This window comes from Phyllostomus discolor, chromosome 3 (assembly GCF_004126475.2).
Source record: "Phyllostomus discolor isolate MPI-MPIP mPhyDis1 chromosome 3, mPhyDis1.pri.v3, whole genome shotgun sequence".
Taxonomy (NCBI): Eukaryota; Metazoa; Chordata; class Mammalia; order Chiroptera; family Phyllostomidae; genus Phyllostomus; species Phyllostomus discolor.
Genome location: NC_040905.2, coordinates 7,445,182 through 7,472,371, shown reverse-complemented (window position 1 = coordinate 7,472,371; position 27,190 = coordinate 7,445,182). Strand labels below are relative to the sequence as shown.

General features: G+C 46.0%; 1 protein-coding gene across 1 annotated transcript in view; it reads right to left on the bottom strand.

Annotated features, from left to right (window-relative positions):
• Positions 1–27,190, bottom strand: part of PLCXD3 (phosphatidylinositol specific phospholipase C X domain containing 3) — a 151,605-nt gene that overhangs the window by 39,623 nt on the left and 84,792 nt on the right. The window contains exon 2 of the mRNA XM_028524017.2: positions 19,836–20,544. Coding sequence (XP_028379818.1) covers positions 19,836–20,544 — 709 coding nt within the window. The remainder of the gene's footprint in view (positions 1–19,835; positions 20,545–27,190) is intronic.

Here is a 27,190-nt window from a genome sequence, read left to right as displayed (position 1 = left end):
ATGAGCTCCTTTAACTTCACCTTATCTGAAAAGCACTTTATCTGCCCTTCCATTCTAAATGATAGCTTTGCTGGATAGAGCAATCTTGGATGTAGGTCCTTGCCTTTCATGACTTGGAATACTTCTTTCCAGCCCCTTCTTGCCTGTAAGGTCTCTTTTGAGAAATCAGCTGACAGTCTGATGGGAACTCCTTTGTAGATAACTGTCTCCTTATCCCTTGCTGCTTCTAGGATTCTCTCCTTCATTTTAATCTTGGGTAATGTAATTATGATGTGCCTTGGTATATTCCTCTTTGAGTCCAACTTCTTTGGGACTCTCTGGGCTTCCTGGACTTCTTGGAAGTCTACTTCCTTTTCCAGAATGGAGAAGTTCTCCTTTATTATTTGTTCAAATAACTTTTCCACTTGTTGTTCTTCCTCTTCTCCTTCTGATACCCCTATAATTCATATGTTGGAACATTTAATGATGTCCTGGAGGTTCATAAGCCTCTCCTATTTTTGAGTTTCTGTTTCTTCATTCTTTTCTGGTTGGATGCTTCTTTCTTCCTTCTGATCCACACCATTGATTTCAGTCCCAGTTTCCTTACCATCACTATTGGTTCTGTGTACATTTTCCTTTATTTCACTTAGCATAGCCTTCATTTTTACATCTAATTTGCGACCAAATTCAACCAATTCTGTGAGCAGCCTGATTACCAGTGTTTTGAACTGTGCATCTGATAAGTTGTCTATTTCTTCATCATTTAGTTGTATTTTTTTCTGGAGCTTTGATCTGTTCTTTTGTTTGGGCCATTTTTTTTTTTTGTTTTGATGCTCCTGTTACATAGTGAGGGGTGGAGCCTTAGGTGTTCCCCAGGGCGGGGCAACCCACATCTCTGTGTCGTGGTGCTGAATGTAGGGGAGGGTCTGAGAGGGAACAATGGCACTTGCTCTGCTTTCTGCCAGGTTTCAGTCACTTCACCCACTTCCCACAGGCAAACTGGGCCCTTCTGGTGCTGATTCCCATGTGGGTGGGTTTGTGTACATTCTAGGACCTTGTGGGTCTCTCCAACCAGTTCTCCTGTGAGACTGGGAGTTTCTCCAGCTACCTCAACCCCTACAGGTGTTTTCAGTTGGTGGTTTGAGACTTTATTTCCCTGTGCTAGAACCCTGGCTTGCGCAGTCCATCCTGATCCCCAGTTGGTTCTCCCAGTTTATCTGTGCAAATGTGGGACCACCCAGACTGCAGTCTGCCACCTCGCCAGGCCTGCCAGCTGCTGCTTTGCTGGCCAGCTGCAGCCTTGTATGCCCCACTCCACAATCCACCACCTCACTAGGTCCACCAGCCATTGCCTTGTCTTGAATCCTCTCTGCCTGTCTCCTCCCCTCCTACTGGGTCTGGATAAAAGTGTCTTCTTTAACTCCTTGGTTGTTGGACTTCCATACAGTTTGGTTTTCTGTCAGTTCTGGTTGTTTTTTGTTTTTATTTTATTTTTATTATTTATTTATTTATTTTTAGAGAGGGAAGGGAGAGAGGAAAAGAGAGAGAAAAACATCAATGTGCGGTTGCTGGGGGTCGTGGCCTGCAACCCAGGCATGTGCCCTGACTGGGAATCGAACCTGCGATGCTTTGGTTCGCAGCCTGCGCTCAATCCACTGAGCTATGCCAGCCAGGGCTGTTTTTTGTTTTTAAATTGTTGTGTCCTTCTTTTGGTTGTACGAGGAGGCACAGTGTGTCTCCCTACGCCTCCATCTTGGCCAGAAGTTAATTCATTTCTTAAAACATGCAAGATGTGATTTCCGCTTGGAATATGGAACTCATTTTTCTTTTATTGTCTTCTATGGTATCTGACTCCCCAAACTGCTCAGTAAATACTTAATAGCTATTAAAAGTCACTTTAGGGGATACGAAACTGAAAAGCTCGTGGTCCTTGCTTTCAAGGAACTCATGGTATACGTCAATCAGTAGCTTTCAATCCTGAGCCAACACTGAAACAACCCTGGGATCCAGAGATGGGGCTTGAACACATGAAGACTGGAAGTCCCACTGGCACTTCTGATGCACGGAGTCTTTGTAAACAATTTAAGCTTAGTTCTAAAAATGATTGCAACAAAATAGCAAGAATAATAAACACAAGAGAAATCTGTAATATTAGTGTTAGAGGAAAACAAAACCCCAAGGTATCTGTTGCAAGATGGCCATATAACTTTTGCCAATTAATGTACAGAATCGTCATGTGTGCCAACATCTCCTGAAAAATCCAAACCATCATAATAAGCTCTATCACAATAAGGTTATATTTAAAGCGAACTTAATTGGTCTCAGTAATGAAATCTCTTCCTAGGAAATTAGGTTCTCAAAGAGGATTATTTACTCTTTTAATTTAGCAGAGTACCATTGAGTGTTCTTGCAAAACTATTGTTGCTAATAATAATATTGAAAGTCCACATTTATTGATGACTCACTATGGACCAAACTCTGAGCCAAACACCTTCTGTGATTATCACATTCATGCTTCACAAGAGCCCTGTCCGTGTGTTTTCATTCCCATTTTACAGAGGAAGAACGGAGGCTTGGAGAGTTGAAGGAACTTGCCTAAGATCGCACACACAATGGCAAGTGGCAGAGTCAGGAGAAGTCCCGCTCTTTGTCCAAAGTGAATGCCTGAACTACTTACTGGAAGCACAAACTATATGAAACCATACTGGAGACGTGAACGAGATGCCTCCTGGAATGAACAAGAGTCTACCTCACTCAGGCCCCAGATGGGGACTAAATAAAGGAATGAAGAAATGAGTGGCTGGACAGCTTTGTCACTCGGCTGGAAGCCACATCACAGCGGTAGCAGGTAATTTTAGCTCTACGGTTCACCACAATTTTGTTTAAAAGATCAACACGATACAAAAGTAATGTAGTTAAAATAGGTATTTCACTTCATTGACTGTTTTAATCTTAAACTAATTATCACAATTGTAATATGCAAACTCTTGAATCAGCAGAGCCCTCACAGCTGAAAATGAAAAGCTAGAGAGGGAGGTGGTGGCTGTTCAGTCAAGCCACCGAGCAGTACTCCCCGTTTATTTTTATGTTAGTGTGTCAGGTAGAGCACGGACCAAAGGAGATCACCTGAGAATCAGATTGCCTTTGCCTCCATTGCTGAAACGTCGGGAATTAAAATATTTTGGCTAAGAACCAGTGACACTCCTTGGAAGCCGTTTTCAAATGTGGGGGAAGCTACTCTTCTGACAGAATTGGACGTTGTTTGTCATTGGAAATCCCTGAATTTAGAAGTAGAGAGAAACATTTTCTTCTCTTTCCTCCTGTAGGTATTAGTAAATATGAGATACTTTCATATTAGTGTTTTGGGTTAGTTTTGAAAAAATCATATAATTTCAGAACGTAATCATAGACAACGCAGAGGGCGGAGTGACGTGCAGAAGGTGAAAAAGAAGAAACACACTCTGACATTGGACCTGTTCGAATCCCAGCTCCAGAAGCGGTAAACGCTGAGTAAGTCTGGATGAGGAAGTTTACTTTGCTAAGCTTCATTTTTTTTCCACATATAAAACGGAAGTGAAACGATCTCACCATTTGGTTGTTACAAGGTCTAAGATGAGAACATATGTACGGGTCTATTACAGTCATTCGAAATCTATCATTTCTCATCCCAGTCCCTTCATCTTATACTTGAGAGTGTTGAGGTCAGAAAAAGATATCCTGAAAGTCATGCAAATTTAAACCTAGGATTATGGGTGTCACCTGTACTTTTTTCAAATAATGCATTAATTTAAATAATAAAGGATTAATCAATTAAGTTTTAAATATCGACATTTTATTTCACTTTCCACTGCTTGTTTTTTTTCTAGTATGCAGCAAGTTCTGGTCCGCTAAGGATACATGTAGCTCATTATAATCCTGCCTAGTCCAGGAAGGAAATTGGATAATTCATTTGGTTCATGCTCATTCTTTAAAAATGAACTACCGGTAACAGGTCAGGGCTCTCGACATTGCTGTTCATGAACATCCAGTTGGGCATTTCTTCCTGTGTTGGTAATGATTCAACTGAAACTAGTGGTTAGACTTTAGACACCATACGATTAGATTTCCATGGCAAAATACTGTGGTACACACATGCTTAGAAATTGCCACTGTTGCCATAGAATCGGATTATTGATGCAAGAAGAGGGGACAAAGGTTGCCTGATACGTTCACTTTACAAGATCAGGAAACCAAAGGCAGGTAAAATTAAGTGACTTCCTCCAGCTTACACAGTACGCAGCAATGCTGGGTGGAGAAACCAGGTAAATACCTGCTTTTGATTCATAGAGGCACTTAGCACCCTCAGCTGAAGTAAACCGTTCTCGCCCCTAGAAAGCGATCCCCTGGAGGGCCAGGGATGGTGTCTTAGTCATTCTGAAGTCCAGGCAGTGAGCAAAGACTCATAAAATGTCTGTACATATCTATCGTTTGATTTAAGCCATACAAATAATAATAAATATATTTAAAGAGTTTTTTCAAGAATCAAGAATAGCTTCTTATATATTCTGTTATTCTACGACTCAAAAGTAGTGGGGTTCTCCTTTGAGAGTGAACATTCTCAGACGTACCGGCTGAAAGTGAGCCCCCATTCAGAGCTGTTGCCTGTGGAGACGATTGTCGGCCTGCCTCATCAGTGGTGGGCTGGCTCCATGCCTGTGCACGGCTCCGCCACTGAAACTGCCTCCAGAGTGTGTGCACGGGACACATGAGGAGGAAAATCGATTTCGTCATTGCTCCCCCTGGATTTGGACTCCACCCAGCATTCATCAGCTTTGTTCACCCACCTCGTTTACTAGACTTGGCTCTGAACAAGTGTAGTTGTTCAAAATCCAATTCACCTTGAAAGGATAAAGATTCACCTCCCGCCCAACGCAGGAAAACTATTCTACAGTTGCTTCAGCACCACTTGGATGGATAAATAACCCCCTCCCCCCCAGGTGACTAATCTACAGGCAGCAGATGCTGGAATGTATACATGTTGGCATATCCATTTAAACACACAAAAAGCCATATGACTAAATATTTTATGTTTCCTTAATCCCTGGGCAGTTGGTATCATCTGCTTAAGAAGAAAAAAATTAAAATCCTGGACAAGCGACTTCACGGGAACTTCCGTGCAGTGGCTGCTCTGGGTTAGTGGTTTGCAACCGGGGGGATTTCTCTCTCTCACACACATAACCCAGGGTGGCCATCTGGCAAAATCCAGAAACACTTTTGGCCGTCATGCCTTGGGGCAGGGGGCTGTGCTGCTGGAATGGCATGGCAGAGTCCAGGGGTGACGTGCCATGCACAGGACAGCTCCCAGAACAAAGAATGATCTTGTCCAAAATGTCGGTTATTCTGAGGCTGAGAACCTGGGTTCTACACTGAGAATCCTGACTCCCCGTCTCTTTGGTCGCCCTCACTAATGTCATCGTGACTATCCCAGTGTCCTCATGTTTCCGAAAGTAAAAGTATCTTCCTGTATTTCTCTTTGGGGATGAAAGAGTGAATTTTCCATGCTATTTTGCCTCTTGAGTGTCTCTTTTTGCCTTAGGTCCGTTTACCAAAGGATACTAAATTGTCACAGAGGTTGCCTGGACATGCATTTGGCATCTGAAAAATCTACTTGGCAGGAAAATGAAAGCAACTCAAAATGTGTGTGCTCTTCAGGGCAATGGGCTATTCCCACCCCGCATCACTACAGCTCAGAGGCAGCTGGGGCGAGGCCAGCTGGGACTTCCTGCTCTGTCGCTTTGGCGTGTTGCTGTACATTCGTCCCTCCTCACTGCAAAACTAACGAGGAAGAGAGGAGCAAGCAGGGCCAAGGCCAGCTACCCTGGTCTAAGGGTAGCTTCTCCGTGTCTTTCAGAAGTCACCTTGAACTTCTGGGAAGTGGTTCCCTTGCTAGGAAGTCCATTCAACAAAGAAAGGTAGGTTAGGGTTAGGGTCAGGGTTACTTTTGACAATAGAGGATTAGACTTGGCATCTATACTTTGTATGACAGAACGTCCCACCTAAAAGCATTTCTTTCCACCTCAACTTTTTGAAATAAAGTATGTAACATGTAGTGATCCAATTTTCTCAGGACTTGCTGAATTTTGTGGTCAGAAGAGAACCCTTCCCCATCATGGTTTTGCTAACACCAATAAACACACACAGTGTTGAATGTCTGCAGCCGGTCCATCAAACCTCCACAGAGCTCTTACTTTGTTTTGGCCCAGTCTGAACCTTATTGTCTGGAAGTGTTCCCAAAATTGAACATAGTTTTCTACTAAAGAAAAGACGCTTTGTGCCATTTTCAATGGTCCATGGTCAGACAACCACACAAGCAGATCACATTTAAGAAAGTAGACACGCTCTCGGTATCTGGGCCTCACGTTACACTGCAGTGAGTAAAGAAAGGGCAGCAAAGGTGAGTGTGCTGTTGTCCGGAGAGATTGGAGAAGTCACTTCTGTCATCTTCCCTTCCTTTGAGTCCCTGGAAATCTACAGGTCAAAGAGTTACTGCTCAGTGGCAAATTCTGTCTTGTATCATTCCCAATTGCCTCATACAAATCTCACATTCCAAAGAGATCGCCCAGTGGCTCAGTGGATTGAGCCCAGGATGTAAACCAAAGTGTTGCCAGTTCGATTCCCAGTCAGGGCACATGCCTGCCTGGGTTGCGGGCCAGGTCCCCAGTGGGGGCACGTGAGAGGCAACCACATGTTGATATTTTTCTCCGTCTCCTTCTCTGTCCCTTACCCCTCTCTAAAAATAAATAAATAAAATCTTTAAAAACAAAACAAAACAAAGAGATCACCCAGAAACTCAGGACAAGGATCATGAGTCAAGATCTTATAAGACTTTACGCCATGCCTCTCCTGTCCCCACTCAAAGCCCACAGCACGGTCCTCATACATTCTCATTGTTGGCAAGTTCTCATGCTGGGATCCTGGGGAAAACACTACTTTGGTCAACTATGACAAAGAGAAATTAAAATTCTCTGAAGTCATAACATAAATAACATCCTGGACACCAAGTGGGTTATATTCCTTTCTTCCCCTCCCTACCCCACCATATCTAAGTTTTGTCTGAATTTTTATCAAGGACTGTAGAAGGACAAAAGACCCAAAATATTCCAGAGATAAACCATGCAACATTGGGGAAGAAAAACAAAACACTTTCATAACTACAATGGCCACACAAAACAGCCTCAAGAAAAACACTAAAAATATGAGGCCTGGAGAAAGCTAAAAAAATGTAAACATGTGAAACTATGTGGACCACATAGAAAATAGCACAATGGGTATATGAGCACTTTCCCCACTACCCTCCAGTGGAAGATGAAGACAGAAGCAAGTTTGTAAAACTCTCCTCTCCTCATGAGCAGAAGTAACACAATGTACTCTCCGAGGTGCTGAGATAAGACGAGGTTTCTACTTACTTTCATTACTTCTTCCACCACCTTCAACACACACACATGCATGCACACCCATGCACACAAGCACACACACATTTTCAATGTAAAGCAGGCTACCTAGTGGTAGTTGGAGCAGAACCTGGTGCATCATCTAAAGAGCTTCTACGTGCCCAGCCCACATCATCAACACCTGAAAACATCCCTGCCCGTGGTTCGTGGCACCAAGGAGCCCCTCGGATACAAGGGTCCTTGGCCATGCTCTGTTTGGGGGGCTGCCTGAACACACGGGTGAAGTGTTAGCACACACGGCAATGAGCTATGTGTTCATGCAAAGATGTGAGATTCTCCTCTTGCCATAAAAACCCATGTAGAAAGGCACGTGGCAGCCCGCTCTGCTTGGGAATGACAATGAGTCAAGTTCATGCAATAGCCCTTTAACTGCTAACCAGTAAATGTAAAATGAGACCAGAATCAAACTAAGTTTCCAGGCTTTTTTTTTAGCAATGGACTCAGCACATCTCCCCGAATCCACATATGGTCTCTGTTAACAGACTGAACTTCGAGTGAACTATGGACTCAGCCAAATTGTTCTACCATCTATCCAAATTATCATTACACGTACTGTGTTTGGAGAAACAGGCAACATAAATTAAACCCTTCAAAAACGAACTCCGAAATATCTGAAAGATGTAATTTCCACGAGTAGTCTTCTATAGCATTATTGTGTTATTTATTGCCACGGCCAGTTCACTTTTGAACCTGAGCTAAATCATACCGGTAACAGCTTCTCTGTACAATGTTCAGATAAGCAGCAGCCACAGGGCGCATTTGCTTGGTTTTCTGCTGGCCACACTTCACAGCCATTTCCGAAGGGCAGCCTGTGCTCCTCGCATTCACTAAGGAAATCACACTTTCCGGTCTCACGGCCGCACCCGCCCCATCGAGATAGGATGTCACAGCGCTCCACCGACCCGGCAGCTCAGAAGCTGCTTTTCTTTTAACAGCTCAGGCCACGGGAAAATAAGTGCTGAGGGGGTGAGAGGAAGGGATATTTTAAAGCAAAGATCCAGGCTATGCTTGTGATTTCTGCAAATAAAAATCAATCATGACAAGCAAGTCTCTGGCTATTCCTGTCCAATCGCTTTCAGTACTTTAAAATAAGTTCTTTAGCGAAAGGCGACGGTCCCAGGCAGTTCAGCGAGAGCCAGAGGGCCGGGGCTCTCCACAAGGAAGCCAGATGTTCGCGTCTGCCGGCGACACGTGCAGCATTTTCCTCTGCAATCCTCCACGGCTACATATTCCGAGGAAATTTCCTATTTCCAGCTTTATGTTGTCGTTATATTGAAAATATTATGGAAGAAAACATTTTGTTTAAAGATTTTATTTATTTATTTTTAGAGAGGGAGGGAGGGAGAAAGACAGAGAGAGAGAAACATCAATGTGCGGTTGCTGGGGGTCATGGCCTGCAACCCAGGCATGTGCCCTGACTGGGAATCGAACCTGCGATGCTTTGGTTCGCAGCCCGCGCTCAATCCACTGAGCTATGCCAGCCAGGGTGGAAGAAAACATTTTATCAACTGAATGTGACATATCATAGACAACAGTGTTCGGGGAGGCAGGCGGATGGAGGTGGGAGAGGGTATATCGGGGATAAATGGTCACGGGAAAAAGTACACTAAAAAAGCTGAAATGTCATTGTCGGGAGTGGCGTAAGTTATTGAAGATTTTCCTTACAATTTTGTCAGATGGGGCACACTTAACGCAACTCCTAGCCCTTCTCATCGCATGACAGAGAGGATCGCATGTACATCACCTCACTTACATAAGCGCTTATACTTGTCCGAGTCGCCCTTGGTGATCCATAGGTCAGCCACCCGAAGCTGTATCTACCGAGTACACCCAACACGAATGAGCATTCAGGGGCGTCCACTCACACAAAGTGGAGAAAAATAGGCCTCCCCGACACAAAGGGCAAGAAAAGCATCCAGGTGGATACAGGACCACCTTCTTCTGCTTCTCCGTGCCCTGGACGAGTCGGTAAGCACCTGGGACGGACGTCGGGATGCTCGCAAATGTTAGAGAATGAGCAGTTCCCATTCCCGAGTGCTGTGTTCTCACATGTCTTCCATACATGCATCCCCTTCGGCCTCTGTCCCTGGCTACTCTTTGTACTTGCCACTCATGCCCAGCCCTTGCCCAGTGAGATGGGAAGAAATGGAAGGTCCGAGAGGTAAAAAAAATATGAAGTTAATTATCAATATGGCTCGATCTGAAGTTTGCATGTTCAGTAGGCGAGCCCTGAGCTAGGGGCTCATCACCAACTCTGTGATTTGCCTTCTTATCCCAATGGTCCTGGCTTCTGCATGGACACAGCCTGGACTGTTTCAGTGAGAAAAACCACAAGGAAAAAGTACATGGAAGCTTAAGTCACGCCAGAGGGCTTCCAACCAAAGAGAAACAGGTGGCATTTCTTCCCTCGCACTGCACTGAAAGGGGGCAGAGAAATGACGAAGCAACCCCCAACCTCTGGAAGCTAGTGGGACCCTCACACACAGGCCATGCTCTTCTCCTGCTGGCAATCAGCAACCTCCCAGAACACCTACAAGGTTACTCAAGATCAAGGGGAAGCGAGGTTCAAAAGGATACTTTGGGAGGTTGTCCACGCACTAAAACAAGATCCCACAAAATAGTCTAGACAGTTACCAGTCTAGACTACAATGAATGACTGAGACCTCTTTACCAGTCCGAGTTGGTCCTCTCTCCAGCCCCACAGACAAGACCTACGGAGAGAGCCAACTGCGGAATCGCCCTCGCTCTCTGCCTGCATCCACTCTAGAGAGAAGCTCTGCTCCCTTCAGCCCCCCCTCTGCTAGTCACCCGCCTAAGCCCTGGTTCTGTAAGAGGTTCTTTCCATCGCCCGCTCCCCAGGGGTCTCGTGGTTCCCAAGGTGTGGGTTCTCCCTTGCTGCAGTAAGTAGCAAACTCAGCGTGCTCAATGATCCATCTGTGGCTGGTGGTCTGGCAGTCACACAATGCTCCCCTTGGAAGGTGAGAAGGTCCCCCCAGAAGGGGCCATTCCCCCGTGGATGAATGGCCTTGCCCTCCACTTCCAGGAGCCCCGCCTGCACAGGGCAGACGGGCGAGGGGCCCGAGCTGTCCAGGTCCGGTCCATTGTACTTCCAGGCGCAGGTACCTCTGACGTGCTCATCTACTGACAATTCGTGTTTCGGTTCATTTCCAACCCCAGACAATCCACCCTGATCCCCCGTTTGCTGGCGGACGTCCCCAGTCTGTCGTGCCACGGCCTGTTCACGAAACATCCCTGCGGCACGGACTCTTTGCCTTTATTCCTCTGACTCTCCCCAGTCAACCCGCCTGCTCTCAGCTTCCTCTGAGTGCCAGCTGCAGGCTAGGCTAGCTCCTTCTTGGATGTCAAGTTCGATGCATAAGAAAACTGACACCTGGAGAGGGTCACTGAAATGGGTGAACTCTATCCTATGCCATGCTTTTTAGAAAAATATATGTGTTCTCTCTCTCTCCCCCATGCCCCCACCTCTCTCTCACGCACACACGCACCAGGTACTGAATACGCATCTGACTTCCCCACAGCTTCCAACTCCCCCCAGTTTCCAGCTCTCCTGACACAGACCATGAAAGGTGCCTGCCCGGATTTGCCTTTAATCTTTCCAGCATCCGCAGAATGAAGGAGAGAGAGAGAGAGAGAGCTTGGATGTGCACCGCTGTTTCAAAAATCCTTGGGTCAAAAGTTGTTCGAACAGCAAGTTACAGACATCCGTCCCCCCTGCCGTACCCCAGCAGGACCCAGGCTGACACCAATCCTCTGTCACACGGCCTCGTGGTTGGAAGCTGCTATCGCATCTTTTTGACTGTTGGAGAGCGGGCCTGGGAAAGCGGTTGGGTTGCAAAGTGCTGCGAAGTTAATTGGTTTTGGTGGAAGACACTGAGGCTGGAAATGACGGAGGCTTCTTCCACGGCAATTGGCTTCAGAGCTCAGGGAAAGAAAACGCCCCTCGCGGTGGCCTTTGCCCGCGCCTCTGCCACAGGAGAACCCCAGAGTCCAGCTCCGTGACATGGGAGGGGAGATGCGTGGGGGAGAATGGCTGAGGACCATTTTCTGGAAATTGGTGATGAGTCGATCTACCCTGGCGATAGAACAAGCAGATTTGGACTTAAATCTGGCAGGGCCTGTGGGTGAAGGAGTCATAGCTCAGATGAAAGAAGAATTTAAGGAAACAGATTTCAGCGATAAGGAGGGGACTGATACAGCTTGAGGCTGACACTTTCCAGAATTCTTAGAGCCAAGTTCATCTGTTGGGGGGACGGTTGAGGGGCAGCTCGTGACAGACATGAGCCATGGTACGCAAGGTGCGGTCACCTGGTGTCAGAAATGAACATCTTTGAGCCCCAGACGCCTGGATCAGAAGCTCCGGGGAGCAGTGTTCTGGAATTTACATTTCAACAAAACCTCTTCCATGAGCTCTTCCCAGTTGGCCAAGCCTCTGGCTAGGAAAAGGGTTACTTTCTAGAGCTTTCTTTCCATGTCCAAGCCAGGCTCCTCTTTCAAACACCTAGATTCGGAATTGCTCCCAGCACTGGCTCATGACACCACCGTAACCCGTTATTTAGCCTTTCTGACAGGCAGTGTCTTACACTGCAAATTGGGAATAACAGCTATCGAATAAATGAGGCCTCCAATAGACACAGGTTGAAGAAATACATCTCAAGATGAAAGGATCTTGTAAACAGTGGTTATTCTCATGCTAGTCCTCCACGGTCTCTCTGCTATTCTCTCTCTGAAGGCATATGGAACCCAAGGAGGCAGCTTCCCATTCTACTGAGTAGCTGAACAGCCTGGTCCATGACTCGCTGCTCTAGTGTGTGCTCACTTATCTGGGGACAGGGCCTGGGGACAGAGGCAGAAAGCTGCTCTTCATGGAGACACGCTCTCTCATGTCACCCTGTTGTGACCTTTCAGCCCATCTCTCCGTGCGGGTTTTTCCTGGCCCCCTGCAGCTGCTGAGATGGCTGAGACCGTGCAGGCAAACACTCTCCCGGAGGCCTGCCCCACCCCTGCGGGGCCTGGGCAACGACAGGTAAATCGGGCAGCAGAAGTGTTGTTTGGGGTGTTGGTGTGAGCTGGAGTGTGTCCCGATTAGATGGAAAAAATAGAGTCTGTTGCGTTTGTGAGGCAGAAAGAGGGAGAGGCCGGGGAAGGATGGCCCTGCACAAACTCCACAGCCTGTCCCCAGGCCCGACCTCCGACCCCCAGTCAGGGCCCCAGCCACCACGCTCCACGGTGCACAGTGCAGACGAAGCCAGCTCGCCTTCCACACTGGTCTCTGCACCTGCTGTTTTCTGACGCTGCCTGTCTTCCTGTCCGCCCCTGCCCTCATGCTCCCTGGGGGGTGGGGCGCAGCACTGTGCCTTCGAGCCAGGAGACCTGGACTGTAATCCCGGTTTTCTGCCAGTTAGCAAAAATGTGATTTCGGCTGATTGTTTAGCGTTCCTCTGGCCCAATTTCCTTTCCAAATGGAAAACAGTTAAATGGGCAGTAAGCACGTGACAAGGAGAATGGAGCCCAGTCCCCTCTCAGCTCCCTCCCTTTCTGTTATTCTGTGGCAGTGCTGGCCTGGGGCCCAGGCCAGCGTCCTGCCTCCGTGCACTTTCTTGAGACAAAGCCATGAACTTCAGTGCTGCTCTGCTCACAGCCTGGCCCCCCCTAGCCCCAGCATTCTTACCTTCCCAGACCCCTAAACTGACTTCGCCTCCCAAGATGACAGATAATGTATTACATGCACCCACCTCTAAGAAATGTGGATGTACCTGGCTGGCATAGCTCAGCGGATTGAGCTCGGGCTGTGAACCAAATCATCGCAGGTTCGATTCCCAGTCAGGGCACATGCCTGGGTTGCAGGCCATGACCCCCAGCAACCGCACGTTGATGTTTCTCTCTCTCTCTCTCTCTCTCTGTCTCTCTCTCTCTTTCTCCCTCCCTTCCCTCTCTAATAAATAAATAAAATCTTTAAAAAAAAGAAATGTGGATGCATATAATACATCCTAAGAATTTTCCCTAATTTGCAGGAGTAAGCATAAGACATGGAGTCAAACAGACCCAAATTATAATCTTGGCTTTGGTACATTAACATGGGATTTTTCAGCAAGGTACTAGACATTTTCAACCTGCATTTGCCATCTCCAGTAGACCTGATAGTACCTTCCTTGTAAGGCTGCAGGGAGATTCAGTGAATACACTTCCTGTAAGGCACAGTGCCCGGCACATAACGTGAGCTCAATATCTGTGCTGGCCTCCCTGTTCCCACCTGGATCACACCGGTGCTTCTTAACAACTAACCACATCCTGAAAATTCTGCCTTATCTCCCGAGGCCGAGACTGTGGTCACGAGGGTAAATGGGTGGGCTGCACCATGTCCAGCTCCAAGGGGTGTCACTCACACAGAAGGACACCGTGAATGGTGTCCCCAGGACTCCTAAGGACAGCACTGTCAGTAGCGCTGAAACGTCGGCATCTGTTCCTTTTCCCTCCTCCCAACCTCTCGCGGACGTCTTGCTTCGTCTCCAGCCATGGACTGGTGAGTCACCTTCAGGATCTTCTATCCTCATTTGATCTATGTAGTTTATTTTGGTTCATTCCCTGAGGCTCCATTCTGATATATCCCCTTCAGTATCTTCCTAACACGTATGTGATTAGGCCTAGAGTCCCCAGACCACATGCAGAATCCTGCATGATCTTCCCCTTCGCCTTTCCCAGGCTCGCCTCTCACGTCCCCTTACACCTCACTCTGCCCCGGCCAACCCTGACTTCTGTCCCTCAAGATTTCCTGCCTCCGTGTTTTTCTCGTGTTGTTCCCTCAGCTTGGGAAGCCACCCCCGCTGATCTCTGCCTACCACAATCCTGTCCTTTCTTCAAAGCCGACCGACATCTGTCCAGGTGTCTCTCTCCTACAAGTCACCACAGGCCTTGGTCTTTAGTCCTCCCATTTTTAGGTCATGGATGATCTTGTCTTTTTTTTTTCTTAAGATTTTATTTATTTATTTTTGAGCTATTAGAAGGGAGGAACAAAGAGGGGGAGAGAAACATCCACGTGCATGAGCTACATTGATGGGTTGCCTCTCACTCGGCCCCACCTGGGGTCCTGGCCCACAACCCTGGCATGTGCCCTGACCGGGAATCGAACCTGTGATGTTTTGGTTTGCAGGCCAAGGCTCGATCCATTGAGCCACACCAGCCAGGGCTGATCTTGTCTCTTCAAACCTCCTTGACGCTGGTTCGGAACAATGGCATCCTGCTGATTTTAATGTGCTCATGGCACTGAGTGTAGAGCTCCACTCACGGGAGCTGCTCAGCAGGTAGGTACCAAACTGAACCCTCCACCTGGATACACTGCCAGTGTCGCCGAGGTATGTGCCACATAATGAGAGGAAAACACATTTCCAGTCACCACTTTGGATTCTCACGGAAAGCAGAAGGCTAGAGCGGGGCAATGGTTTTGAGACCCTGTATCTGAAGTCACACCTTGAGCACTGTGTCTGGAGAAGAGCAGGCACCCAAGTGTGTTTGTTTTATGGATAAACACAAAAATGGAGCAAACTAGATTTAAATCTTGAGTCCATCTTTTCTTAACTCCACCATCTGGGTAAGTTGCTGAACTTTCTAAGACTCATCCTTTCATTTATGATGGCATGGCAATCCTATTTTGGGGAGTTTTGTGACTATTAAACCAATCAATGCTTATGAAGCAGTTAGCATAGTATTGAACAGGCAGAGAGCACTTAAAATAACTTGTTGTGCCCTGGCTGGTGTAGCTCATTGGATTGAGTGCAGGCTGCGAACCAAAGCATCGCAGGTTCAATTCCCAGTCAGGGCACATGCCTGGGTTGTAGGCATGGCCCCCAGCAACCGTACATTGATGTTTCTCTCTCTCTCTCTCTCTCTCTCTCTCTCTCTCTCTGTCTCTCTCTTTCTCTCCCTCCCTTCCCTCTCTAAAAATAAATAAATAAAAACTTAAAAAAATAACTTGTTGTTGGTATCATCTAAACTGTTGGCCTATAGAAATATTGTCTGAATTAACTCAATATCAATTTACTTGCACAAATGCATTGCTCCTTAAAAATTCTGGCAGGTGGTATGACTATTTTTTAATGGAAAAACCTATAATTTAATAAACTCCCACAAATTAGGGAAAAAAAACTGTCTCAAATTGCACACCTTCTTTTTGAGAACGTGTGAATTCCGTGGGGGTGAGGTGCAAAAGCTGGTGTTTGAAAAATAAATTAAAAATAGGTCTTTAAGAAATAAAATCTGTGTCTTCCAGCATTGCTAAACTGTAGAAAATGCATCTGCAGCGTCCAGACCCAGCGGCCAGATTGGAAGCTATGCTACCTCCATCCCGTTTCCCTGAGAGACACTCGTCCCTGCAAACACTGCTTTCTAAGCAGCTCATGTGCTCAGAGTTTTGTCAACCAAATAGCAGACATCCATAAAAAGTTTTTAGAGAAACTAGTCAAATGCAGGATCTTAGAATTGGAGGAATTTGAAATGGAAAAGGATCTGGGAGATATTCTAGTTCAAACTCCCAGTCTTGCAGATGAACATGCATAGGGCTCAGAATGGCCTTCACAGTGCCTGGCCCGTTCTCCTTCCGGGGCAAAGGAGAGGCTCGTCCCCTCTGGCGGTGTTCACGTAGCGTTTCTGACTGAGCAGCTGTGGTGCAGCCTCAAGGGGAAAATGGCAGAGAAGTCCTCTCCTTCACTGGAGGAGGAGAGAGAGGGGACACATTCCTGGGGACTCAAGGGTTCATCCCCTGGCTGTCTCAGAGGTCAGTGAATCACCCCGCAAGGCACCACGCAACAGCCGACAATGACCTTTCCCCATGGACCTCATGCAGGAAGCTGAAATACTTGAGAACAAGACAAAAGAAAACCTCCAAGTTTCACATTAATCCCGGAGGTCTGCACCTGGTTTAGAAAGAGGCCTTTCTGGTTTTTCTGAGACTGAACCACATCGACAATGCTTATAGCGCAAACATCACAGCTGTGTTTTTGTACATTTGCAAGTCAAGTTTATAATCCTAGACAGAAAAAAAGTTGATGCTACCTGTAGAAACTCTTTGTTTCTACTTTATAAATTCTTTCCTCACCCACTTCTTTTCCTCTTTTCAATGATCCAGCTTTACTCTTCCAGATATACAAGGCAGAGGCAAGTGAGAAATTTGGAATTAGAGCTGCTGGCTAAGGCAGTTTGTAAAAATTAGTTTCATGGGCTGTTAAGTGTGGCCTGAAAAAAAAATAAGTGCTTAGAAAAACACTGCATTAGTTATCTTTAAATAAGATTCACCACTAAGACACTTGTTAGTGCCTTTTATATGCTAATGTGAATTGTGAATCTCTTGGGAGAGACGTGTAGATATATATGGAAACCTTTCCAGTACTTTCCTAACTTATTTGATCTTCTTCCCCTGCCCCAAATCCTACTTCAGTAACACTGCACTAGTGCATAAAAACCCAAAAAGCAGTTCAACTCATAAGTTGCAAAGTCCTAAACTCTGTGAAATGCTATAAAAGAGAGAAGTAAAAGTTGTTTATTTCTTGAGTAGGTTTTCCTTAACTTACCAAAGACTATTTGCTACACAGGTAAAATCGGGGCGTGGCTCTCTTAGTCAAGTGCCAAGCAGGCCTGTTGTATGAAAATGTGTGTTCTTCTGAGTGCAGCAAAGTGAGGCTGGAGGGGCCGTGGGCAGACTCCCTTCCTGCCCAGTGTGTAAATGTTGGAAAAGAAGCCGCTTTCATTCCATGTGTAGGGAGAATGGAGAAAGCTGGAGCTGGTTGATCCCAAGCCCCAACCGCCTCTCTCCCACCTGTGCTGGACCCTCAGTGATTCCTCAGAATCTGGGGGGCCTATGGGGTAAAGCTGAAAAGGACACATTCTTATGTGTATGTAATATAGCTCCTTCATTTTTAAGTATATAAGGGAGGCGGTAAGTTGTTATGTGCTGGGACGATTAACTTTAGTAGAAAGTGGTGCTCGAAGTCTTCCTATTCTGCGGAAAATTTTGAAGAGGCTAGCTGAGCGGAGGCTTGCGGCCAGGAAAGAGGCGAAGCGTTTGGTGTCATAATCTAGGGAAGAGTTTGCAATCTCCAAGGCAATGTGGGGGTAGGGGAAGAAAAGAGACGAGAGAAGGAGAAGGAGGTGGAGGAATGGAAGCTGGGGTGAAAAGGAATAGGGATGTGGTCAGAGGAAGATAGTCCAGGCTAGAAGATTTGTGACCACAGACAAGTCTAAAATTCAAGTTTAAATTATGTGCCTTGTTATGGTGCTAAAACCTCCCCGTCTCCTTGGGTCCTCAGCAAAACCTCCAAACCAATATGGAAGCTGGGTAAGGAGCGAGGTGCAGGACTCAGGTTGTACAGCGTGAGGTGTGGAAAGGTCACGTGGGACAATCAATCCATAAAACAACGTATGTGGCCTAGAGACAGCCAGGCTCATACCGCAAGGACATAAACAATCCCAGGGAAGGTTCTGTACGTACATAGGGTATACAAGGAAGGGCTAGGGACCTTATTTAGATCTTAAGAAACAGGGAGGTCCCAGCTAATGTCTGGATAACAAAATGAAGTTATGCTTTTGTATGGAGGAAACTTTACGCTCCAATATCTTGTGCCTTTGACTACCCAAAAATGCCAACAACCGCCAAAGGAGTTGGGCTGTATTCCTATAGCCAACTGGCCACATCAACTTAGTGCCTTACCAGCACTTTAAATGTAGTGACCCTGATGATATCTTCCCAACTTCCTCCTCACATCCCCATGTCTGTGTTTCCTGCCCCTGTGAATGTGTCTTTATCACCCCTGCTGCTTAAGAAGAAATCGTGTTCTCAAATCTTTCCACCCATGCCACATACCACATAGCTTAATAGCTACTGAATCATCCTAATATTGCTGTTTGCATAAATTGCCTTGGTGTTTGCTCACTTCCTCCGTTTAGCTTGCGTTACGTCGCTCAAACAGTTCTAAGCACCTCTTAAGTGGTCCCTCTCTCCACTCCACCCATCCTCCAAGCTGTGCCAGTTACCGATCGGAAGGCAGACCTGGTGAAGTCACTCCACGAGCACCCTCCCGTTGCTCACAGGATCACGTTCCCCGCAGCCTGGAGAAAGTGTTCTTGAAAGTGTGTTTCTGCCCTACTACACGCCTCCCCTCCTACAATTTCCCGCCCTACGTGCTGTGCTGTAAGGCCACATGGATTATTTTCACCTACAAATCTCTTTTCCTCCTCTTCTTGTCTTTCCCTACAATGACCTTGAGTCCTAGCAAAACAGTTATGCTTTGTCCCTTTGCCATAATTCACACTGTCAATGTTACAGATAAAAGTTCTGATAGAACCTGTATTTGATCTTCAGACACTATTTGCATTGTTTCAGACTTTAGTTCACAAGAATAAATAGTATATACAGATTCTCACGTTTGATCACACTCATAGGAAAGAGCCACAGAGAGCTTTGGTGATTGCAGGTGTAATTACACTTCACATGCACGGCTGCACTTGGCCAATGGGACGGATGCCCTCTCTCTGGAGGCTGACTCTTGCTTATGGTGTCACGTAAAGGCATACGCTCAAGACTCTGTGTCATCATTCATTGTCCAAGTGAGCTCAGGCAAAAGCTATTACTTCTACGAACCTCAATTTTTATTGGTGAGAGAGTACTGCCTGGGGTTGTTACGTAGACCCGATGTAACTAAGTACGGAGAAAGACCCTGTGAACAGCAGACAAAGGGCTTTGTAACCTGTAGAGTGCTACACAGAGGGGAAAGGGGTGCTACGAAAAGAGAACTGGATGTGGAGTCAAAACACAGGGCACCATGGGTTGATCTGTGTCCTAGAAACGTCTATCGAGGCCCTAATTCCACACACTTGTGAGTGTGACCTTATTTGGAAACAGGGTGCTTGCAGATGTAATCGAGTGAAGATGAGGGCACTAGAGAAGGCGCTAGCACAGCGGGACCGGGCTCCTGATAAGAAGAGAAGACAGGCACACGGGCGGAACGCCAGGTGGAAACAGAGGCAGAGACTGAAGGGATGCACCCGCAAGCCAAGGAATGCCGAGGATTGCCAGCTGTCCCCAGGAGGTAGGGCAGAGGCATGGAAAAGACTGTCCCTCAAAGCCTTCAGAAGGAATCCAACCTGCTGACACCCTGACTGCAGAATCCCAGCTTCTGGAGCTCACAGACAAACAAAAAATATCTTTTGTGTTAAGCCACCGACTTTCTGGTGCTGTGTTCTGGCAGCCCCACGAAACTCAGTACACGCGGGTATGAGTTTCAGCTCCATCCCCTACAGGACCTATGAATGTGTGGTCATATATTTAAACTTTCCCCCGAGTACTTGAAGGGCACTTACCTTTCGGTGATTGTCTCTCTGAGGCCACTGGCCACCCCTTTGACCACAGTGCTAGCTTTGGGCGTCAGCACCACCTGAGATATGAAAAACGAGCCCTTCTTTCTTCTCTCCGTGATGGACGCCTGCAGAAACTGGATGAGTTTCTCCGGGTCTGTGGTGTTGGCCCAGGGAGCGGGCATCATCTGCCCCGGCCAGAGGAAGGGCACCTCCAGAGCCACGGGGCTGTGGTAGAAGACCAGCACTTGGTAGTCCTTCTCCCACAGGTACTTGAGACTGACTTCCTGCGCGAAAATGGCCGGGCACATTTTATTGCCATAGATGTCTTTCAGCATCTGGACCAATTTCTCGTGGTGGTACTTCTGCATCCCGTAAAAATGGTTGAAGTCCAAGAACACTACCTCCTTGTGGTGATCCGTGAGGAACGCATTGATCTCCTCAAGGCCTTCGTTGACTTTGGCACTGAACAAGCCATGAGCAAAGTAGAGTTCATTGTCGGGGTCTCTGGGCTTGGTGGAAATGCGGAGATCAAAGTAACGGATCCCGGCTCCTAGCTGGCCCGTGAAGTTCATCGTTTGGGTGGCTAACCATTTCCGCATCAGCTTCTTGGCCACAGTTCCAAACACAGAGACAAAATTCTGGACAGTTTCGGGCTGCTCGGGGCCGACGGGGGAGGCTTCATCGATGTAGAAGCTGAAGGAATCGTGAGACCCTGGAAGAGGAACAAGGCACAGTGTGGTTACGTTCTGGTCCTCTGTCCCCCCAGCTTCCCTCCTGCCAGGTCTGCATCTCTCCCTGAAGTGAGCCAAAGGAAACACTAGGCAATATGTACCAAGTTCATTCTCATGTCTCAAGGAGGTCCTTTTCATAGCCTGGCATAGTGCACAGAGTAAATCAGTTGTGAAGTGATGAAAATTCCTTCTGATAATGCTTTAAAATTCAAATGATCGTCTTCTACTTCTGTAGACAAGGCATTGAATGGATTTATTTGGGCTGGTTTTCCATATAGTAACCATTCAAGAATAAGACCTAAGAGGACTCACCAGTTCCCAAATACTTTATCTATAATGGTGCCCCTTTTCTTTCTTTTGGATTGATTTGAAGCTGGAAGGTTTGTTTTGATAAATAAAAAGAATCTCTTTTCACAACAGGTGATCCTTGTAAGAATTGCTAACTCATACCCCTTGGAAAATGCAAAAGGTCACAGGGCAGAAGAAAGGAGAAAAAGGAAAGTGGACAGTCCCATGTTGAGATATCTGACATCATTTCTGACCCTGCTTTTGGGAAATTGTCAACTTAGATAAGGCTGCAAGTGAACACATATGAGAACAGCATTTAAAAAATTAACTAACGGGACATTTTCTTCACAGATATTTCCTCTCAACAGTAAAATCTCTTTTTGGAGTTGGCTTCCAAATTTTAAAAAATTTCTTTCTAGAAGAATAAGGACAACCTATTTATTTATATTTGGCATTCACGAATATTAAAACCCCAGAAATGGCCCTGGCTGGTGTTGGCTCAGTGGATTGAGTGCCGGCCTGTGAACCAAAGGGTCGCAGGTTTGATTCCCAGCCAGGGCTCATGCCTGGGTTGTGGGCCAGGTCCCCAGTTGAGGGTGAGCGAGAAGCAACCACACATTGATGTATCTCTCCCTCTCTTTCTCCTCTAAAAACAATTTTTTTTAATCTTAAAAAATAAAAAATAAAAATGTCAAGAAATGTAGCAATGAACATGTGTACAACTTACCTGTAAGTACAGAGTGCCATTTAAAATATTATTGGACCAGGTAAAGAAAAATTATTTCAAGTTTCACTATAGTTGTTAAAGCCTCCTTCAATTCTTGGGCATGCCTGGCTAAACAGGTAAAATTAAATGCACAAATCCTGGACTTTTCAACACGCTAGAAAGGGCAGATGTCATCCGTCTCCATCTGTTCCTCAGGCTTCCTTGAGCCTTATTGCCTCACTCCCAATTGATATTCCTTAGGGTGCACCTTTTCCGAGGTTTTCACTCCTCCCGCCCATGGGCATGCATGCATGCATGCACACACACATGCACACACAAAAACCCACACACCTACCCTCCAAGTTTATCATTCTTCACCTCATGGCTTTTGTCTGATAAGCTATTTGAAGCGATTTTTTTAGTGATGCAATATTTATCATCGTCCATACTCTATGATAGTCTGTATTTGTCTCTACATGTATATACCTATATCTGTTACCTATATGTGTGTCTACATGTCTAGTGTTAAGTGGCCCATAGGAGTCATGCGAGTATGGGTTTCACGCACCATGGTAGGTTGTTAGAGAAAATATTTTCAAAAGTACTTTGACACCCTGCAAATCATAACCTTCAAGATTTGCAACAGATAGCCCCTCAGAATTATGATTTTTTTCAAACAATGAAAGATAACCCCAAAATAGAGAATGTCATGTTTCATTTAATCTGGGACCATCTGATATAGTTATCTTTAGTAGAGTGCACAGGAGGAAGATGCGAGCACTCTCTACATCTGCAAATCTGGCAGCTTGGGTCTGGCATTGGCAAATGTTAATAGGGATTAAAATCTCGGTGTATTGATTCAATGATTGCTACTCAGTCAATTGCTAATGTAAGTCGAGAGACTAAATAGTCTGTACTATGACTGAATATACAGAGAGTGTTTAAAGAAAAATACATAGGTGAGTTTAAGAAAAGTTATAATTAAGATGTAAATAAATTAATAAACACTAAAAAACAAGAGCTAATTTATAAAACTTTTTGTAAAAGATTTTATTCATTTATTTTTAGAGAGGGAAGGGAGGGATATAGAGAGAGAGAAACATCAGTGTGCTGTTGCTGGGGGTCATGGCCTGCAACCCAGGCATGTACCCTGACTGGGAATCGAACCTGTGACACTTTGGTTCGCAGCCTGCGCTCAATCCACTGAGCTATGCCAGCCAGGGCCTATGAAACTTTTTTTAAAAATTTAATTCCCAGGTATGTGAAAAAAGTGGATGAGAGTAACTGGCTACTTCTGTAAGCTGGTCGAACACGTCACTGGACGCAAGCAGAGAGAAAACCAGATTATGACTGGATTTCTTTTTCCCAGAAACAAGTGGGTTTCTGTTTTTAATGTGACTTTAATTCCACCATTCTATCTTATGGTTATATGGCAATTTTTTTTAAAGTCTAGGAAATTCATCAACTTTAAAAATCCTATAAAAGGACATTATAGTTTCTACATTAAATTACTTGTTGGCACTTAAGGAAAATACGCTATGAGGTAAAATAAGGTCATGTCAAAACTAAAAGTGAAAGCAGCCGGTGGTCAGAAGGAGAAGGCGTCAGCAGCCCCAACACCTGTTTTGAGCTCGGTGACTCTGAGGTGCATGCACAGTGTCTGCGTCAGAATGAGGCACCAGGTACCAATGGTATTTGGAGAGGAAAACGAAATCATCAATAGATACAAAACACTACCTATGTATTTTGGGAGAAAATACATATCTAATATTGGCCCCAAAAGTTATATTTTCATGAGTTTTAATTTCATTCGGAATAGTACTTCCTCCACAGTTTAAACATCTTTTTTTACAAAACCATTACATTTTCTATTTGTTTGAACTTAAAAATACAGTAGTGCTTTATGACCTTTTGGTAACTGAGAGAAAAAGTCTGGCCCCACTCTGTGTCTTTAAAAACACAGTCCTACCCACCAGCAAGAGAGTGCTACGCATTATTTTGTTGTTGCTGTTCCTTAAAATTTTTATTTTATACCCTTTTAAACGATTTTTTACTGTAATTCTACTACAGTTGTCCAAATTTTTCCCTTTGCCCTCCTCCACCCATCTCGCCCCCAGCTCCCCCAGTCCATCCCCACACTGTTGGCCATGGCCGTGGGCCATTCATACATGTTCCTTAATGAGTCCCTCCTCCTGCTGCCCACCTTTGTCCCTCTCCCCCACCCCTCTCGTCACTGCCAGGCTGTTCCATGTTTCCATGCCTGTGGTTCTACTTTGTTTGTTAGTTTATTTTCTTCATTAGATTCTTCTCATAGGCGAGATCCTATGGTATTTGTCTTTCACTGACTTATTTTTTTGTTCTTGGCTACAACCACAAGCTCCCTGACTTCTCTGGTCTAATACTTTGCTTCTGTACCAGCTGAGTACTCCTGGGTTCCTGAGCTCTTACCCTTCACTTGTCTATAGCCACAAACTCATGTCTTGGATCCCATATTTAACGTTGCTCCCCTGATTCTGAACTGAGCCCCTCAACTTTGTGCTTGATGTGCACCTCTGCTCTGAGTAGAGCTGACCACCACTCCCATTAGGAATCCAGCCCAGTCACGTTCATTTGCTTTGGCTCGGAACCAGTGAATGGAATGCAGGAGATTCTTTTCTTTCTTTTCTTAGAAACAGGCACTTTTCTCTTTTGGTCAAGATGGCCACATAGGGAGACATGGCTCGCCTTGTCACACAACCACATCAAAGTCACAACTAAAACATCACGCATAATCAACAGAAATCGAGTTGAATGGAAGTCTGACGACGACGGCATGAAAGAAACCACATCCATCCAGACTGCGAGGAGGGGCTCAGGTGTGGAACAGGCGGATCCCACACTCACATGGGGTGGATAAAAAATGGTGAGGGATATACCCAGAATGAGGAGTCCCAGCCCCACATCAGGCCTCCCAGCCCAGTGTTCTAGTGCCAGGAAGAGAAGTCCCCCCAACTTCTGCCTGCAAAAGCAGCAGGGATTGAGTCTGTGGAAAGAAACTTCTGGAGTCCCAAGCAGTTCCTCTTAAAGAACCCACACACAGATTCACCTACTCAGACTCACTGCCTCTGGTCTCCGGCTCCGGGGTAGCAGCTTGAAAGGCAGCAGTGGCATACTGGGGGAAATGGAAGGGTCTGGTAGCAAGGTGAGTAGAGGCAATTGTCCCTTTTCTAAACCCTTCCCCTGCAGAGCCACAGAGCTGGCCAGCTGGTGCCATATTTGAGACTCCATCAGCCTGGCTAACATTGTTTGACCCATCTTCGAGATCCCCAGAGACTCCACCCCACCCAACTGATGAGCCCACCCAAGCTGCTTTTTCCTGTGAGTGGCTGATCTTGGCTTATGCCACACAACTCCCTATATATTCTCAAACAAGCAACAGCAGGCCTCAGTGAGCCCCAGGCCCAGCACTAGTAGCTGCCAGCCTAGATTCACAGCTTGGCTTTGCCTGGAAACCTCCAAGCCCAGCACAAGTAGCACAGCCATCTCAAATTGCTTTATGACTCAGGCAGGGTGGCCGCAGGAAAAACACACATGAATAATGGTGGGGCAATTCCCTGGGGTGCTGGGTAAAGGGGGACAGAGGGGGGGCGGAAATCAGGGCAATTGTAATGGCATAATCAATAAAATATAATAAAAATCAATTTAGTGCTCCACAATAAACATTTGGAAAACTAATAGAGAAAAAAACTAGAAGATAAAATTTAAAAAAAAAAAGAAAAAACGAAACAGGTACTTTTATTAATGTCCTTTGAGCCTGGTAGATTATCCCCTCACTCAGGCGGTAGGCTGACGTCTTAGACGGACCCCAGTGACCCTGCCCTCCCTGCAGTCACCTCCCACCTTGGATGTGGGTCCGATCTGGCGACTGGTTTTTACTGAATAAATACCACAAACACAACGGGACACTACTTCTGAGACTTGGCAACAGACAATTGTGACTTCCAGCTTGCTACTCTGCCTTGCTGGCCCTGACAAAGCAAAGCGCCATGTTGGAGAGGGCCAGGAGACAAAGAACTGGGAATGGCCTCCAGCCAGCAGGGAGCCAGGACCTGAGACCTTCAGTCCAAGAGCCCTCAGGGATCTGAACCTTGTCGACAGCCACTGAGCGAGCTGGAAGCACATACTTCCCTGGTGGGGTCTTGTCTGCAGCCTTTGCAAAAACCCAGAAGCAGAGAATCCAGTAAAGCCTTGCCCGAATTCCTGACCTATAGAAACTGGGTATTGTTTTAAGTGACTGAGTTTTAGGGTGATTTGTTAACAACAATAGATAACTGATGCAGACTACCACAACTCTCACGAATTTATGAGGGGATTTGAGGTCTATAGGCATGACTGCCTAATATAAGATCTTGGAATTTTAATTAAGAGAAATTAATTGAATTCAAAATGGTCATATGCATCTTTATGTGCTTGAAAACTAGGTATCAAGTAAGAAAAAGGATGAAAGGAAGTTGGTTTAAAAAGTCTTCTTGAATACACAAGCAGAGTTATGCCATTCTGCACACTGTTAAGGATGACCTTAAATGCCCCTGGGGTCATCAACAAGCACGCAGCACCCATTTCATTAACACCACAGTGCAAGGAACATGCACGATCATCTCGTTTTTCTGGTCCCTCGTAGCACTGGACTGAGCTTCTCATCCTGTCATTGTGTGTGGGAGAAAGGATTCCAGGATAGCCCCCAAATTTCCCCCCTCTGGGTAGAGATGCCCTGAATAATCCCTTCCCCTTGAGTGTGGTGCATATGATGATGTATCATTCTTATAACTGTGTCCCAGTACATGAAAAAGAGATTTTTTTCAGATGTAATTAAGGTCCCTAAGCAGTTGGCTTTGAGTTAACCAAAGAGAGATTATGCTGGGTGGGACGGACCTAAGCAGGTAAGCCAATAAAATAGAGACAAAAAATAGCAATAGATGTTCTGTTGGTGTTGAAGAAGCAAAATGCAGTGTTGTAGAGAGAGCCACAAAGCAGGCAGAGGGATTGACAGCCCACCCAAGTGGTATGGAAGTGGTCCTTTAAGCTGATAATATCTAAACAGTCAGCTGCCACAGAAACAAACACCTCAACTTAAGCTGAGCCTCTGAAAATAAAGCTGCCATTGACTTCTCTCCCAGGGAGTTTCTTGTTTAGGACAAGGCTGACCCTTAACACCAGAAAGTGTGAATTCAACTGCTCCTTAGAATAAAAACGCCCAATAGAACTTTCCATCTTCCCCCATTAATGCCTTACCCACCTTCCCCTTTTGTTAAATTCAGTATATAAGCCTTTTCTCTTGGTTATTCAGCGAGCCACTACCTCTGAATGCTCCCACGTGTACACTGTGCATGAGTAAGTAAACGTTGCCTTTTCTCCTGCTGTGCCTACTGTCAATTAATTTGCAGGCCACCGATCACTGGCCGCATTGGAAGAGGGAAAGTTTTCCTCCCAACACAAGGAATAATGCACAGCCGCTACAAGCAGAGGGCCATGGTTGTACAACCCAAGGAACTCCACTCCATGAACAATCAGCAAGATAGCAAGAGGGGCCTCAGCCTCAAATGATGTGATAGCCTTGGCCAACACGGTGATTTCAGTCTGGTGCAGTCGGGCCT